This window comes from Xylaria bambusicola, assembly GCF_022495145.1.
Source record: "Xylaria bambusicola strain CBS 139988 unplaced genomic scaffold F5B22scaffold_2, whole genome shotgun sequence".
Classification (NCBI taxonomy): Eukaryota; Fungi; Ascomycota; class Sordariomycetes; order Xylariales; family Xylariaceae; genus Xylaria; species Xylaria bambusicola.
This window is the reverse complement of record NW_025953555.1, coordinates 1477686-1490216: the sequence shown is the minus strand read 5'-3', so window position 1 is coordinate 1490216 and position 12531 is coordinate 1477686. Positions and strand designations below refer to the sequence as shown.

Sequence of the window (12531 nt, the reverse complement as noted above, 5' to 3'; positions counted from 1 at the left end):
TCGGGTGCATTATGCAGTGGAAGAAAAAGTAAATACATGGTGGATGGACTCAAAACTTGACAATGTCCTCGGTCTAAGTCGCTCGTGACACCGCATTCTGGTCTTAACGTCTTCCGAATCCAAGTGGTCGGCGGCACTGATTGTCGGTCACGAGCGCTTGGGAGATGCACAACATACCAAGCAGTCAGCTCAAATCATCTCAACTACAGGACAGAGGAAATATATGTCTTACTCGCTTGATCAGTTGTTTCAAGCTTCCAACAGCAAATCGGCGGGGGCTAGGATTGTACTGGATACGCCCTGAGGCTACCGAAGTAGACATATGAGAACGTTACATACGCGAGAGGGATGGAGCTACAATCTCGACAAAGCAAGCCTACACGTGGGATCTAGATATTTACAAGATCTGATCTAGGTATACTAATCTCATTCAGATGAGGTACTGTTGCACACAATCCTGATGTTTTAGTTTACGGTCTTGAGGCCGACGAATAATCGTAATGGTCAGTTCATTCGAGCAGATATACCCAGAGTCCACATATACCGTTTGAGAAAAACGAATTTACCGTCTTGATTCCTCGAATTAGTGAACGTAGCCACAGTGGACTTGACCCATTGGTTCTGCCGAAGACCCTGTGGCACAAGTAGCTTCGCTTGATACAAATGTTTACCCGCGCCACGAAAATCCATTCCCACCCATACTAACTGTACGCTCTCAGATAGTCGCTGGGCAGCTTTATGACCTACGAATGATGAAAGTAGTTATCGAGAGGGAATAGACTGGTCCGTTGATGGGCGGGCGGATCTTGTACCAGAAAGCGGGACGTTGGCTCGGCAGGTCAGCCGGCCGATTCTCAGCTAACAGGCGACTAAATGAACTTGCTCTCCAGTTACCGGCGCACATGCATACGCAGACTTGTATCTGCTGGATCCCGAATGCCATCGGCCTCGTACTTGCAAGTCGCGGTGTCAACAAACTGCTGTTACCTACGAACCCGATGTTACCCGGTTTAGCGAACCAGCAAGACATTGTCTTGCATCTTCTACTGGTGCCGGTGCGGTATCTATCTCATGTACCTAAGTAAAGGAGATAATTATGCAGGAACGGACCTGTTCCTCGGACGGACTGCGAGAATGAAAGGAAGCTGCTGAGCATGTGTTTCGTCGGTTTGCTTTTATACTTATCATCTATGGGACCTCCTACGTACTTCGAAATACTGATATATTTCATCGGACATTCATCCATCGAGAATCTACCGTATCTATCTCTCCGTATTAGCTACTTAGAAGACTATCCCTTAGCCCAGGTATAAACAGTGTACTAGGGACGCACTAGGCATTACAACCTATTGAAACACCTAGGTTCCAAACACGTAAATAAATATCCCTATTGGATAAGCTGCCTCTAGCAAGATCGGTGCGTGCCACTAACCATCGGCTATTCTTGTTGGTAACTGGTCCATGATGCACCTGGGACCGTCCAAACCAGCTCGCTGGGACCGATTTGAATTGGACAGACTTACATAGTAGCTTGATTTGGTTTGCTTCAGACATACCGGTAGAGCTCAAGATTGCCCAGGAAAAGGACCTTGAAAAGGATTCTAGTTACACTTAATGATTCATGTAAGTCTCTAGAGAAACAGTTGCTCAGCGTAGAGTGTTATTTTATTCTCCCAAATGTACTGAGACAACTATGATGCGCTTCGGTGACGACTGTGAGCTCAACGCCTTAGTTAGCCTACGTAATAGGTGCATGTCAGTGCCAGAACACTTCCATACAGTACCAACACAACACGTATGTATCTCGGTGTATTGGATGATCTATTGCACGTAGCTGGGCACGATGTCTAAGTAGGTATCAAGATATGTCCATATTAGGTTAAATATTTGTCAAGGTCGAGGTCGGAGGTTATGGCGTGCGTAAAACTGTCCAGGTAATACGAAGCAGAGGTAAGGATAATCGGGCGACCGGTTGACACAGTGTTGGGATGTGCGTGGCTGATGACCCACCGCTTTTCCACTGCTGCAAGATGCGAGTAAGTCTTTTACGCCTTGCCCCGAGGCTTTGGGGTAAGATCAACGGCGGCCAGAAAACCGGGTTACTTTAAGTATGTTGTTTGTGCCAAGCGCCACTTACCACTCGACACTCTGCACTCTTGGTATTCGACATGAGGCTACTAGGTAACCTCTAAAATTACCCACGCTTGAGTTTGCTTCTGAACACACACGTTCATGCTCAAGAGGCCGAGGGACTGATTTGGGAATATAGCCGATGGAGTGCGAATATACCAGTCACCGCCAACTCTGTGGGTGCCCACGGCGTTGGGTGATAGGGGAGCTCCCAGAAGAGGTTAAGGAGACAAACGGCTGCTAGGTGACGAATACCTACAGTAGTGTAACCCCAGGACAACCGATACGGGTAGAGCTCGGTAGAGTCATGTTTGGCAGCAGATTTCGACTTATACTTACCCACTTGAGCCACTGTTACGTGGTCAGAAATGTGGTGTTTGCTTGCTGTCGACTGTAGTGTACGCGGTGTACCTAATAAGAGATCAGAGCAGAATGAACCTGGCCGATCATAAGCCGCCGTACCTACGTCATGAGAAAGATCATACCGAGTCAGACACGACTTACTACAGGCCGTCTAATACGGCAAAACAAAGGCGGCTCTACTGGTAAGTAGAAGCAACGAAACAAGCAACTCCAGAGAGACCAAATGTTGGCATGATGCTTTTGTGCGTAGGTAATGCGTGTACAGCCTAGATCAGTGTCTTAGTTAGGTAGGTAGTAGGTATACCGAAAATCTCTCATTCCTGTAGGCTGTAGGTACATGCTCAAGCGCGTTGGATGCGCTGTAGCTAATATAAGTTGTATAAGTATAATATACTGCGGATTATCCAGTGCCAATGACAGCCATTTCGACCCCGTTCCAAGCACATCCCATGTTATTGCTCGCCTAGCGCGATAGTAATCAATGCCCTGTTGATCAACAACACCAATAGGGGGGCTGGGCTGGTACATCCCAGCTTCTTCTCCTGTGTACTTGGCTTACCAGAAAGACTGTCAGTCATGTAGCGATATTAAACAGCATTTCTTCCCTAATCACGTACCTAGTACACTTCTGTCTAATATGAAACTCTTTCACTAATGCCTACTACCTATGTATTAGGTCTCCAATTGAGCTTCATTTGAGGCGTGCTAAGTTGTGATACTTGAACCCACCCTGGACGAAACACGGATTCGTAGCCTTCGGCTTGTTCTTGTCTAAAACACCTTGTTTACCTAGGTAGGTAGGAAGTATTGATGGTAAACCTTCCACGCTTTTCATACAGTACCGACTTACCGCCGGCGTACTTCTAGCGCTCAAAGTGTACCTAGTCGACGTAGGTAAGTAGGTAGTTACAACTTGTTGAACATGTAGGCTTGTAACACATACTATGTAGGTACATGGATGCGCGTATGTGAGAGCTGATTTTCGCCACAGAAAACAAGCTAATGTAGTGCTCATCACAATACCGTTTTGGCAGCATTTGATACCAAGGATGCTTGTTACTCAAGTCCACAAAGTGTCGGTGACGGTGTCATAACAGTCAGACACCTAGTTTTCCTCTGGTCAGACTCTGGTGCTGGCACGATTTCTTCATCATTTACAGCTAACATCCATGCTTGTTGCATGTTTTGCGATGCATGACCTTTGACCAGGCGGGGAGATCTCAATCGCTTGTCATGCAGGCCCGGTGGGTAAAATACACCACCTATTGTACCTAGGTACCTTAGGTTGGCCATTGCATGGTGGTTTTTTTTTTTTTCCCTTTCGGAACCAAGTGGGAATGGCAGTTGCCATTGACTGTTAATCATGGGTCCCGTGGCAATTCATGAAGGGGGAAACAGAAAAAGAGAGACATCGTGACGCCATAACAGACACGGAAGAGACAAGAACAAATCTCTCTCTCTCCCTCTCTCTTTTTTTTTTTTTTTTGGTGGCAACAAGATCTGACGTTGTTATGCATTTCTTGACGCTGGTCCAAAAGCATACTAAGGTGAATGTGTTCTTTACAAATGCTGAAATGAGAAAAAAGGGATGGATCAATGCAAAGGGAAATATGGAAAATAAACACCTGTACGTAGTATGTCTCCGGGCTGTGCATGCCTCCTTTTGGATTTTTAGAAGGGGGATCTAGCCCGTATAGATACCTACTTAGGTGGGCTAGCTCAGTGGACTCTAGTGCTGGGGGGATTCAAGACTCCAGTGCTGTATGTGACCCATGGATGGCTGTTGGTACCCTACCTAACGTGTTGGAAGTAGGTAGGTAGGTAGGTAGGTAGCGAGGGATTTAGGTAGTTCCACGCTGTGTTTAGCACGATCCGACCCGATCGCTAGGGCAGCCATTTACTACATAGTGAGGTACTTACGTACCTCGTGGCCTCAACAGCGGCTGCCCATGCTAGCAGCACGTTGCCCCCTAGAACATGCCTACTACTTAGGTAAGTACCTAACAGTATGTACGCGCCTTTAGGGGCATGTAGGCAGGGCCCGGCCTACTGACCTACCTATCTAGATACGTGCTGCAGGGCAGTGATGCACCCGCTGGTATGGCGCTCGCCCCAATATCCACAACGGTTCGATGGCCTTCCCTGCTATTGGCACTTCGCGCTCCTTCTACCTCTCCAGGCACATTCGCTCATTTCATCCCGTGTCGATGCAGTCAACCTCCCATTCCCTCCTTCTCTCCATCCCAAATGCTCGTCTGAATACCATCATTCTCTCCTTCTCCTCCCCCCTTACCCCCAAAACCCTCTCATTCGTTCTTCCCTCACTTGTTATTCGATTCTCATCCTACTAGTACATACTATTCTTTCCTACCTACCTTTAGGCCTAAGACAGTTTTTTCTCCTTGACCTCAATCTTCTGCCTCGCCCCCCCCTTTGCTAAGGTCTGTCGTCTCCTTTTAACCCAGGCTCTCTCGTTCATTCATCTCTTTTCATCTCAGCTTCTAGGTGCCATTGCTCTCCTTTAGAGTCTGTCTCAAACTCCTCTGCACCCGCTGTCCCCACGGTTTCTCTCTCCCCTCCAAACACTGAGGAGACCCGAACCAACCCTAGCCCGTCTGTTCTTTAGTGACCAAATGTTGACATTGTGACAAGTCTTTCCCATGTCCTTCTATTAGAAAAAATCGTATACCTTTCCTCGTGTCTCCCGTGGCACTAGAGGCTCAACTGTCAATCAATTGCCCATCCTTTAATATCGGTTGGACCGCAGAGCTCCCTTCGCCTGGCCTTGACTACGGTAATAGTAGTCTGCTAGCTGAAGATCTCTTGTTCCTTGGGCCGCGGGCGTCCTCTCTTTCCAAGCATCCTATTTCCCTCCGAACGCCTCTCGAGACCGCAGTAACCTGTGACAAAGGCTACTCGACCTGTTGAAGGTACTATCTTTGATTCGAAGCACTCAGAATATCCCTAAACCTTCTGGAATCCTGTCAAGATTACGACGGAGAAATTTTTTCCAAATCTTGTGGGACAATTTAAACGTCTCGCTTTTGAACAAACTTAGGCCCACTAGATCGTGTTGAAAGGCGGCGAATACCCGAGCGCGTTTTGGTAGCGAAGGCTATTGAGGAAGACGCTGTCTGCTCGCTGAGTGGCTCCTAATATGGCTGCATTGGTTCAGGCATATCCTCAGCAATCTGGAACTGTGACTCTGCTCCAAACGAGACCAGGATCGAGTACGGGAATCATGTCAGGCACCACGCAGGGACATTCTGGTCAAACATATGGCAACTCTCAAAGAAATGCATATCACGGGTCGCTAGGAAACGTAGGGGGCCAGACAGCATATCGAAGCAGCACCGTAACACCCATCCAGCCATATGCATTTACCTCAACGCCTAGTCTTGCGACAAATGGGCAAATATCACAACATGGAGGATATCGAACATCTTCTGGGACTACGGTACCCAATTTGCCGCAATTGGTAGATACAAGGATGCAGCCATCTGTGCCTATGGCTCGTCCTCAGTTGAGCACCACTCCAACTCAACCTACTTTCGCACAAGTGGTTGCTGCCAAAGCTTCTCCTGAGAGATACAGACGACCTGTGCCAAAGCTAGTCGACTCATCTCCGTCCTTGGCTCAGTCTCAGCAGGTACATGGTTCGGGTGCCCAAACAGGGCAAGCCGCGCATCCAACAGTTCAGTCGTACAATTCTAGAGCTGTTCCTCGAAGCCCAGGGATGATTTCTAGTCGACCCCAGAGTGCACATGGGTCTTTGGCAGGTGCAACGATGGACGATATGCATCTTTATCGCCATACAGCTGATGATGAGTCGAAAAAATACCGGCGACGCAGCATTCACTCGATCAACTCGTCAGATTATTTTAATGCTCAAGCTCCACAGGGTTTCAAACAGACATCCGAACCCTTTCAACCGGATAGATCAACAGGCTCAAAGAAGATAGGTGGTGCTGACAAGGATCAAAAGCCAGCGAGAATTGTTCCTCTCCCTCCTCCCGCGGCCACTGCTTTGCATGTCAGAAGTGGCAGCTCTGAAAGCATCGTCTCTAGTCGCAGCAGCAGTAATTCTCGGCCGTCTTCGGTAAGTGTAGAATGGTTTTCTTGATGCTTCATTACCCAATCATATTGTCCTAGCTACAATACTAATGCTATCCACATAGTCGGCGAATAATCGAAACTCCAACGCTTCTGCCCCCACCGGCAGCCCCGCCTCGACCTCTTCCTTGTCTGGGGAAAAGGTGTCGGCTCATGAGCAGCCAAAGATTGTCAACATACCGCCTAGAGGTTCATCCACTGATGTCAGCAAGCGAGTTCTCAGTCCATCACCCTTATCGAACCCGGTCAACATGGCGCCTGGGTCGTCGGCCAACAAAGGGGTTGGCGCTGCGGCTTCGTCGCCTACGAAACATCCGGCGTCGCCCAGTGGACCAAAAACTGAGAGTCCAGCAGCCAAGCAGCTTGCCGCAATCAACGAGAAAGGAGGTAAATCGAAAACTAAAACCTCGCGGCTGCGCAGAGCGTTCTCTTTTGGCAGTGCAGCCGAGCTTAGAAAAGCGACTGGACAGGATATTGGTGCAGAGTCGGTTGCACCCAAGCATGACGAGCCGGCCCGACTGCATAAAGACCCCACTGCAGAAGACCTGTATGAGCAAGAGCAGGCACGAATCGCTCAGAAACAAGAAGAGGGTGGTATCGGAAGCAGCATTTATTCCGGTACAAAGCTATTTTCTGGCTCAACTGATAACTTGTCGATATCATCAACTGCGTCCTCTGCTTCGATCATGCTCCGTAAGATGGGACGTGGCATGAAAAAAGGTAGTCGGTCACTCGTTGGTCTCTTCAGACCCAAGTCAATGATTGGGTCACCAGGTGAAGAATCACCAGCAGCACCAGAAGCCTCCCAGGCCACTGTATCGATGGTCACTGTTGAAGCCGAGCGTGACCGTGTCAACGTCACTACCAATGCTGAGCGAGCTCAGATTACTGACACTGGGTTTCCTCATCTGGAGCGCAACTCTATTGACGCGGTAAAGACGAGAGAGAGTTTGAGTCATGATCCACAAGACACCTCGAGCGAAAACTCGGCCGCAAGAAAGAGCATCGTAGGCGGTGAAAGGGAGCGAGCTGAAGTACTTGCAACTATTCGCAAGGGTATCTTGAAAAGTGAGTACAAAGTGCATTCCTGGCTTGTGATGAAGCATAAGTTAACAATGAATGAATACACAGCACGTAGCAACTCCCCGACTCCTCCTGCTCAAATGCCCGAGAGCAAAGGACCAGGCTTTGGTCTTCCTACCATTCCCAACGTTTCCGACTCGCCTTATTCTAGTGCACCCAGCACGCCTAATGATGAAATCCAGAGCCACAAGCGAAATGGGTCCGTTGCCATTGGAAACGAAGACTATTTCATGTCAGCATTACGCCTGCGCCAGGATACCAAGAGTGCGCCGGGAACTCCTCAGGCAGGCCACAAGCGTAACGCCACTTTCAGCCCTAGAATTATCTTTCATGACACTTGGCACAGCCAGGAGTACGATCGCCGCGGCGAAATTGCTACGTGCAACCGCCTGACGCCTATGCTTGCACAGCAGATCAAAGAGGAATTGAATAGCTTCAAGATGGTGGGACACCCAAATCGTGAGGAAAGAATGGGCTAGATTGTGCTAACATATTGACTTGACAGGAGATGGAAGTTCATGAGACATCCAAGATATACACCCACTTTTTCTGATGACGACAAAACACTTCACAAAGCATTTCAGCGATACTTTTTCTTTCATTTTCGTTTCAAAGCCATAGACCTGCGTTCATGTTTCTGGCTCTCGTCCAATCCAATGGCGTTGCACATGGCCAGCATAGTAAGGTGTCGGGGCGTTTTCGAATTTGTTTCTTACGTTTAACTATCTCATGTCTACAAGGCGAGTTATTAGGCTCAGCCTCTATCTTAATTTTTGAACAGGCGGCGGGGCGGGGCAACTCGATCTCGACAGCCAACGAGCCCTTGGTTGTACAGCTCTTCACGTCCCGTTATTTGCTCTTTTTCCTACCACCGAGGTTACGAAACCGAACAAATGGCAGGTTGCATTGGACTAGCGCGTCTCTAGTTCAAGTATCCTGTTGGTGTGCTGTGCTGCTCGTGTCAGACAGACGACACCGACTTTCCAATGTGAGGCGAGACTATCTCTTGGATGGGCACGATGAACTCTTGTCAGCACGGGTGCCACAGGTGACCTTTTGATGAAGCAAAGGCATCAACATTTCTTTGTCTATCTAATTCGGCGGGAGCCTCGGAGGGTGGAGGTTTGAAGCCAGCATAGGACTATGTACGACAACACGACTGTCCGGTCAAAACGGGAAGATGGGAAGGCAGGAGGTTGGCTGGCGAAGCGGGCTGGGGTGTAACCCTTGCTTGTGGGCTATTATCGGAGATACTCAGCAACCGGCTAACAGGGAGAGAAATTTGTACTTTTAGCGAGGATTCTAGCAATAAGGAAAGCGGTTTGAAGCAGTGCATAATACTACACAGCGGATGGCACGGTTGGCACGTGCATATGAAAACTCGTCAGTTGCATGCTTCGTCGAGGGGACTCTTGCGTGCACCTCGTACCGCTGAGGCTCCTCCTAACCTACCAGGCCGGTAGTTGTAACATGGACAGTCGTGAGTAGAACAGTCCTCCCGGCTCCGCTGCTACGTAGTATAGGCACGTACCTATTCATGCATGCAGGAATGCCGGTACTGTGTGTGTGGCCAAGAGGTTGCATTGCGAGGTTCGAAGCAGAATTCGACGGCCATGGAATTGGTCTGCTGTAACTGAAATACGAGGCCCAAGGTGCAGTGCAATGGTTGCAATCACGGGTCATCAGCCATGGAACATGCATGAGACCCCGATATCTTTAGACTTTAAGCAGGTGCCTGATGTACTGTCAAAAGGGACTGCGAAAAATACTGGATTAATCTAGTACTTGCATAGATATAGCGCTGATATACCCCGAATTCGAGATATGCCGCAAGTACAGATGGGTGCGCTACCATAAATCTTACACTAACCTAGGTGCCTACCTACACAACTGTGTGATGTGGGGGGTTGGGGGTGTGGGTTGCAAGGCTGATAGCGTAGGAAGAACAAAAAAAAAAATCATGACGAGAGAGAGAGAAAGGCGGAAAAAAAGGAAAACCATACCTCGAGAACCACATATACTACCAACTACCTCCTTGCCAATAGAATACGCCAAATCAGAATAAACGATATAGCTTTACTCCGTAGAACAGTTGCATCTCTCAGCTGTGGCGTTCCGTTATATTCAATTGCCAGCGGCTAGGAGCTGCTTTCTGCTGCGCCGGTACATCAACACGATGGCTTCGACTCCAACCCCGACTCCAGCTTCAACATCGCCCAAGCCCAAGCTACATGGCCGTGCTTTCTACGAGAGCATAGGAAGCCCACAGTTCATCGTCGCCCCCATGGTAGACCAGTCCGAGTTTGTACGTCTTTCCTTTGCGAGTCTTCCCACTTGCCACAGTATATCTGTGCCTAGAGCTATCAACTTCATAACTGACTTGGATATACAGGCCTGGCGAACGTTGACACGGTCTTTTCTCACGCCCCAGGAGAACGCGAAGCTGCTTGCCTACACTCCCATGTTCCACGCTCGTCTTTTCGAAGAGACCCCCAAGTATAGGGACGCCCACTTCCAGGCAACAAGACAGCCCGTCGGAACCGCAGATGCCGATCCGGCCAGCCCCTTCCTAGACGGAAACCCCAAGATTGACCGCCCTCTATTCGTCCAGTTCTGCGCCAACGACCCTGACCATTTACTCCATGCCGCGCAGATGGTCGCACCTTATTGTGACGCCGTCGACCTAAACCTAGGCTGCCCTCAGGGCATAGCCCGCAAAGGCCATTATGGTGCGTTCTTGCAGGAGGACCAGGAGCTCATCTACAAACTGATTAATAATCTTCACCGAAACCTTTCTGTACCCGTAACCGCCAAGATTCGTATCCTAGACACTAAGGAAGACACCTTAGCCTACGCAAAGAACGTTTTGTCTGCAGGAGCCAGTATTCTTACCGTCCATGGACGAAGAAGAGAGCAGAAAGGACACCTGACGGGCGTAGCGGATTGGGGCTATATCCGTTACCTTCGAGAAAACTTACCCAAGGAGACCGTCATTTTCGCCAACGGGAATATCCTCCAGCATGGTGACATACAAAGATGTCTCCAAGCTACGGGTGCTGATGCTGTCATGAGCGCAGAAGGAAATCTTAGCGATCCATCCATATTTGCTGCGCCACCTCCAGTCGGACAAGAGGGGCGTGAGTACTGGCGAGGCCGCGATGGCAAAGGCGGCTACAGGGTTGATGCTGTCTTCAGGCGATATATGGACATTCTGCACAAATATGCACTAGAGCAGGAGCCTCCGAAAAGGAGGCCACTTTTTGTAGTAGGTGATGATGATGCCTGCCTTCAAGATACAGAAGCCCGGAATAACAACCACGAGGAAGGCCCGGCGCGAAAAAAATTGAAGCAGGATGGCGCAAGTAAACGCTCGACATCCCCCAACATTGTCGCTGTCCGCCCTCATCTCTTTCACCTCCTACGTCATTTCATATCTAAGCATACTGATATCCGCGATACATTGGCGAGAACGAATCCTGGGGACATAAATGGCATCGAGAAAGTCTTAAACATGGTGGAAAGGCGCGTCGCCCAGGGATTAATAGATTACGAAAGGACAGATGGGAAGAGTCTAGACGAAGAGCCAGTTCTGAAATCCAAACCTCAGGACAAGGGGCTACCCGAAGAGGATATTACTAATGATGATATAGACCCAGAAGATGACCCAGAAAGCTCAGTAGCAACAGTCAGGGCTTGTAAGCGGCCTTGGTGGATTACTCAACCCATTATTAGGCCGCTGCCGAAAGAGGCTCTGGCGAAGGGTAGTATAAGGTTATCAAAGAAGGACCAAAAAAGGCAAGCAAAAGAACAAGAGGCTGCTGCATCAGTGGTGGAACCTCCTGTTATAGAGTGTATCGATAGCAAGGGAGAAAGTCATGGGCAGACCCATACACTTGAAGACGAGTTACCGATATCTGATGAAAAGGATGGTGGTATCAGGGAGCCGTCAATCAATCCCTTAGCGCCGGGGCTCACGAAAGACACGCTTGTTAGTGGGTAGCTGTAGACAGCACACAGAGTGTAGATTATAAAAAAAGTTAAAGATATCGTTATGCCTGCACTCTCTTCTATGCACTCTACTGTTTGATAATCATAGCGCCAGCTCTGAGACTGGAATAATAGGTTACTGGGTATGTACAGTTGATATATAGCGGTAGGACTCAAAACCTCTCTACTTAGCATCATCACGAATGTTGCCTCCTTGGATGTGACGGCTATTATCCTGTATAAGATGCTATGTGTTTTCTCAAGTACTTAACCAACAACAACTATTTCCAAGCACGTTTCGTATGGCCGCGGCCAACTACTTAAGAGGACCACAACGGTTTATTTTAGTTGTGATGCCCTCAACTAGTGCATCTATGGAGAGGGTCCGCGTAACCGACAAGATAAATAATGGTTGCAATCATCGAGAGAAATATCCTCTTTCTTGTTAATGTGAAAGATGAGGTACGTGCCCCGTTGAGCAGTGCCTTATCTAACGTTCCTATTTCTCGAGATCTCTGGCCATTCCGTATGTCGAGCTTAGTAGGCCGACGTATCTTTGGAGAGCCGCGACTGTGTTGAGCAGGTGTCGGTGTCTACGTATCAACGATTCTGGGAGTTGAAGACTTGAATGCCACCAAACACACCGGTATGTCTTATAGTTCAGAGAGCGGCCAAAGGTCCCTGCAAATATACAACACTCTAGGCGATTCTATGACCACATATTCGTCTATTATGAAAACCTACTAGTCACCAAGCCCACCTGGGGGTTTGGGGACTTCGAGAGACGCGCCAAAGGGGCTTGTAGCGACGCAGATGCTCTGTGAACATAGATGTCCGTCCTTTACAACTTGCCAT

General features: G+C 48.8%; 3 protein-coding genes across 3 annotated transcripts; 2 read left to right on the top strand and 1 right to left on the bottom strand.

The window, feature by feature from the left end:
• Positions 1-2857: 2857 nt before the first annotated feature.
• Positions 2858-3773, bottom strand: F5B22DRAFT_586391 (uncharacterized protein). The gene has a single exon (XM_047973549.1). The coding sequence runs from the start codon at positions 3506-3508 to the stop codon at positions 3185-3187; it is 324 nt and encodes a 107-aa protein (XP_047835913.1). The 5' UTR covers positions 3509-3773; the 3' UTR covers positions 2858-3184.
• A 1519-nt stretch (positions 3774-5292) lies between these two features.
• On the top strand, positions 5293-8687 carry F5B22DRAFT_165056 (uncharacterized protein). The gene is made up of 4 exons (XM_047969274.1): positions 5293-6592; positions 6672-7674; positions 7738-8132; positions 8195-8687. Exons 1-4 carry the CDS (start codon positions 5651-5653, stop codon positions 8240-8242), a joined length of 2388 nt encoding a protein of 795 aa, XP_047835912.1. The 5' UTR covers positions 5293-5650; the 3' UTR covers positions 8243-8687.
• Positions 8688-9542: 855 nt separating this feature from the next.
• Positions 9543-11735, top strand: F5B22DRAFT_586384 (dihydrouridine synthase-domain-containing protein). Its single transcript, XM_047973548.1, has 2 exons — positions 9543-9994; positions 10082-11735. The coding sequence occupies exons 1-2, from the start codon at positions 9866-9868 to the stop codon at positions 11687-11689; spliced, it is 1737 nt and encodes a 578-aa protein (XP_047835911.1). The 5' UTR covers positions 9543-9865; the 3' UTR covers positions 11690-11735.
• Positions 11736-12531: the final 796 nt, after the last annotated feature.

Coding starts and splice junctions, on each gene's coding strand:
- F5B22DRAFT_586391 (XM_047973549.1), bottom strand. CDS start 3,508: ATGAGCACTACATTAGCTTGTTTTCTGTGGCGAAAATCAGCTCTCACA.
- F5B22DRAFT_165056 (XM_047969274.1), top strand. CDS start 5,651: ATGGCTGCATTGGTTCAGGCATATCCTCAGCAATCTGGAACTGTGACT. Junction 7,675..7,737: donor TCGCAAGGGTATCTTGAAAA/GTGAGTACAAAG, acceptor ATGAATACACAG/CACGTAGCAACTCCCCGACT. Junction 8,133..8,194: donor AATTGAATAGCTTCAAGATG/GTGGGACACCCA, acceptor TTGACTTGACAG/GAGATGGAAGTTCATGAGAC.
- F5B22DRAFT_586384 (XM_047973548.1), top strand. CDS start 9,866: ATGGCTTCGACTCCAACCCCGACTCCAGCTTCAACATCGCCCAAGCCC. Junction 9,995..10,081: donor TGGTAGACCAGTCCGAGTTT/GTACGTCTTTCC, acceptor TTGGATATACAG/GCCTGGCGAACGTTGACACG.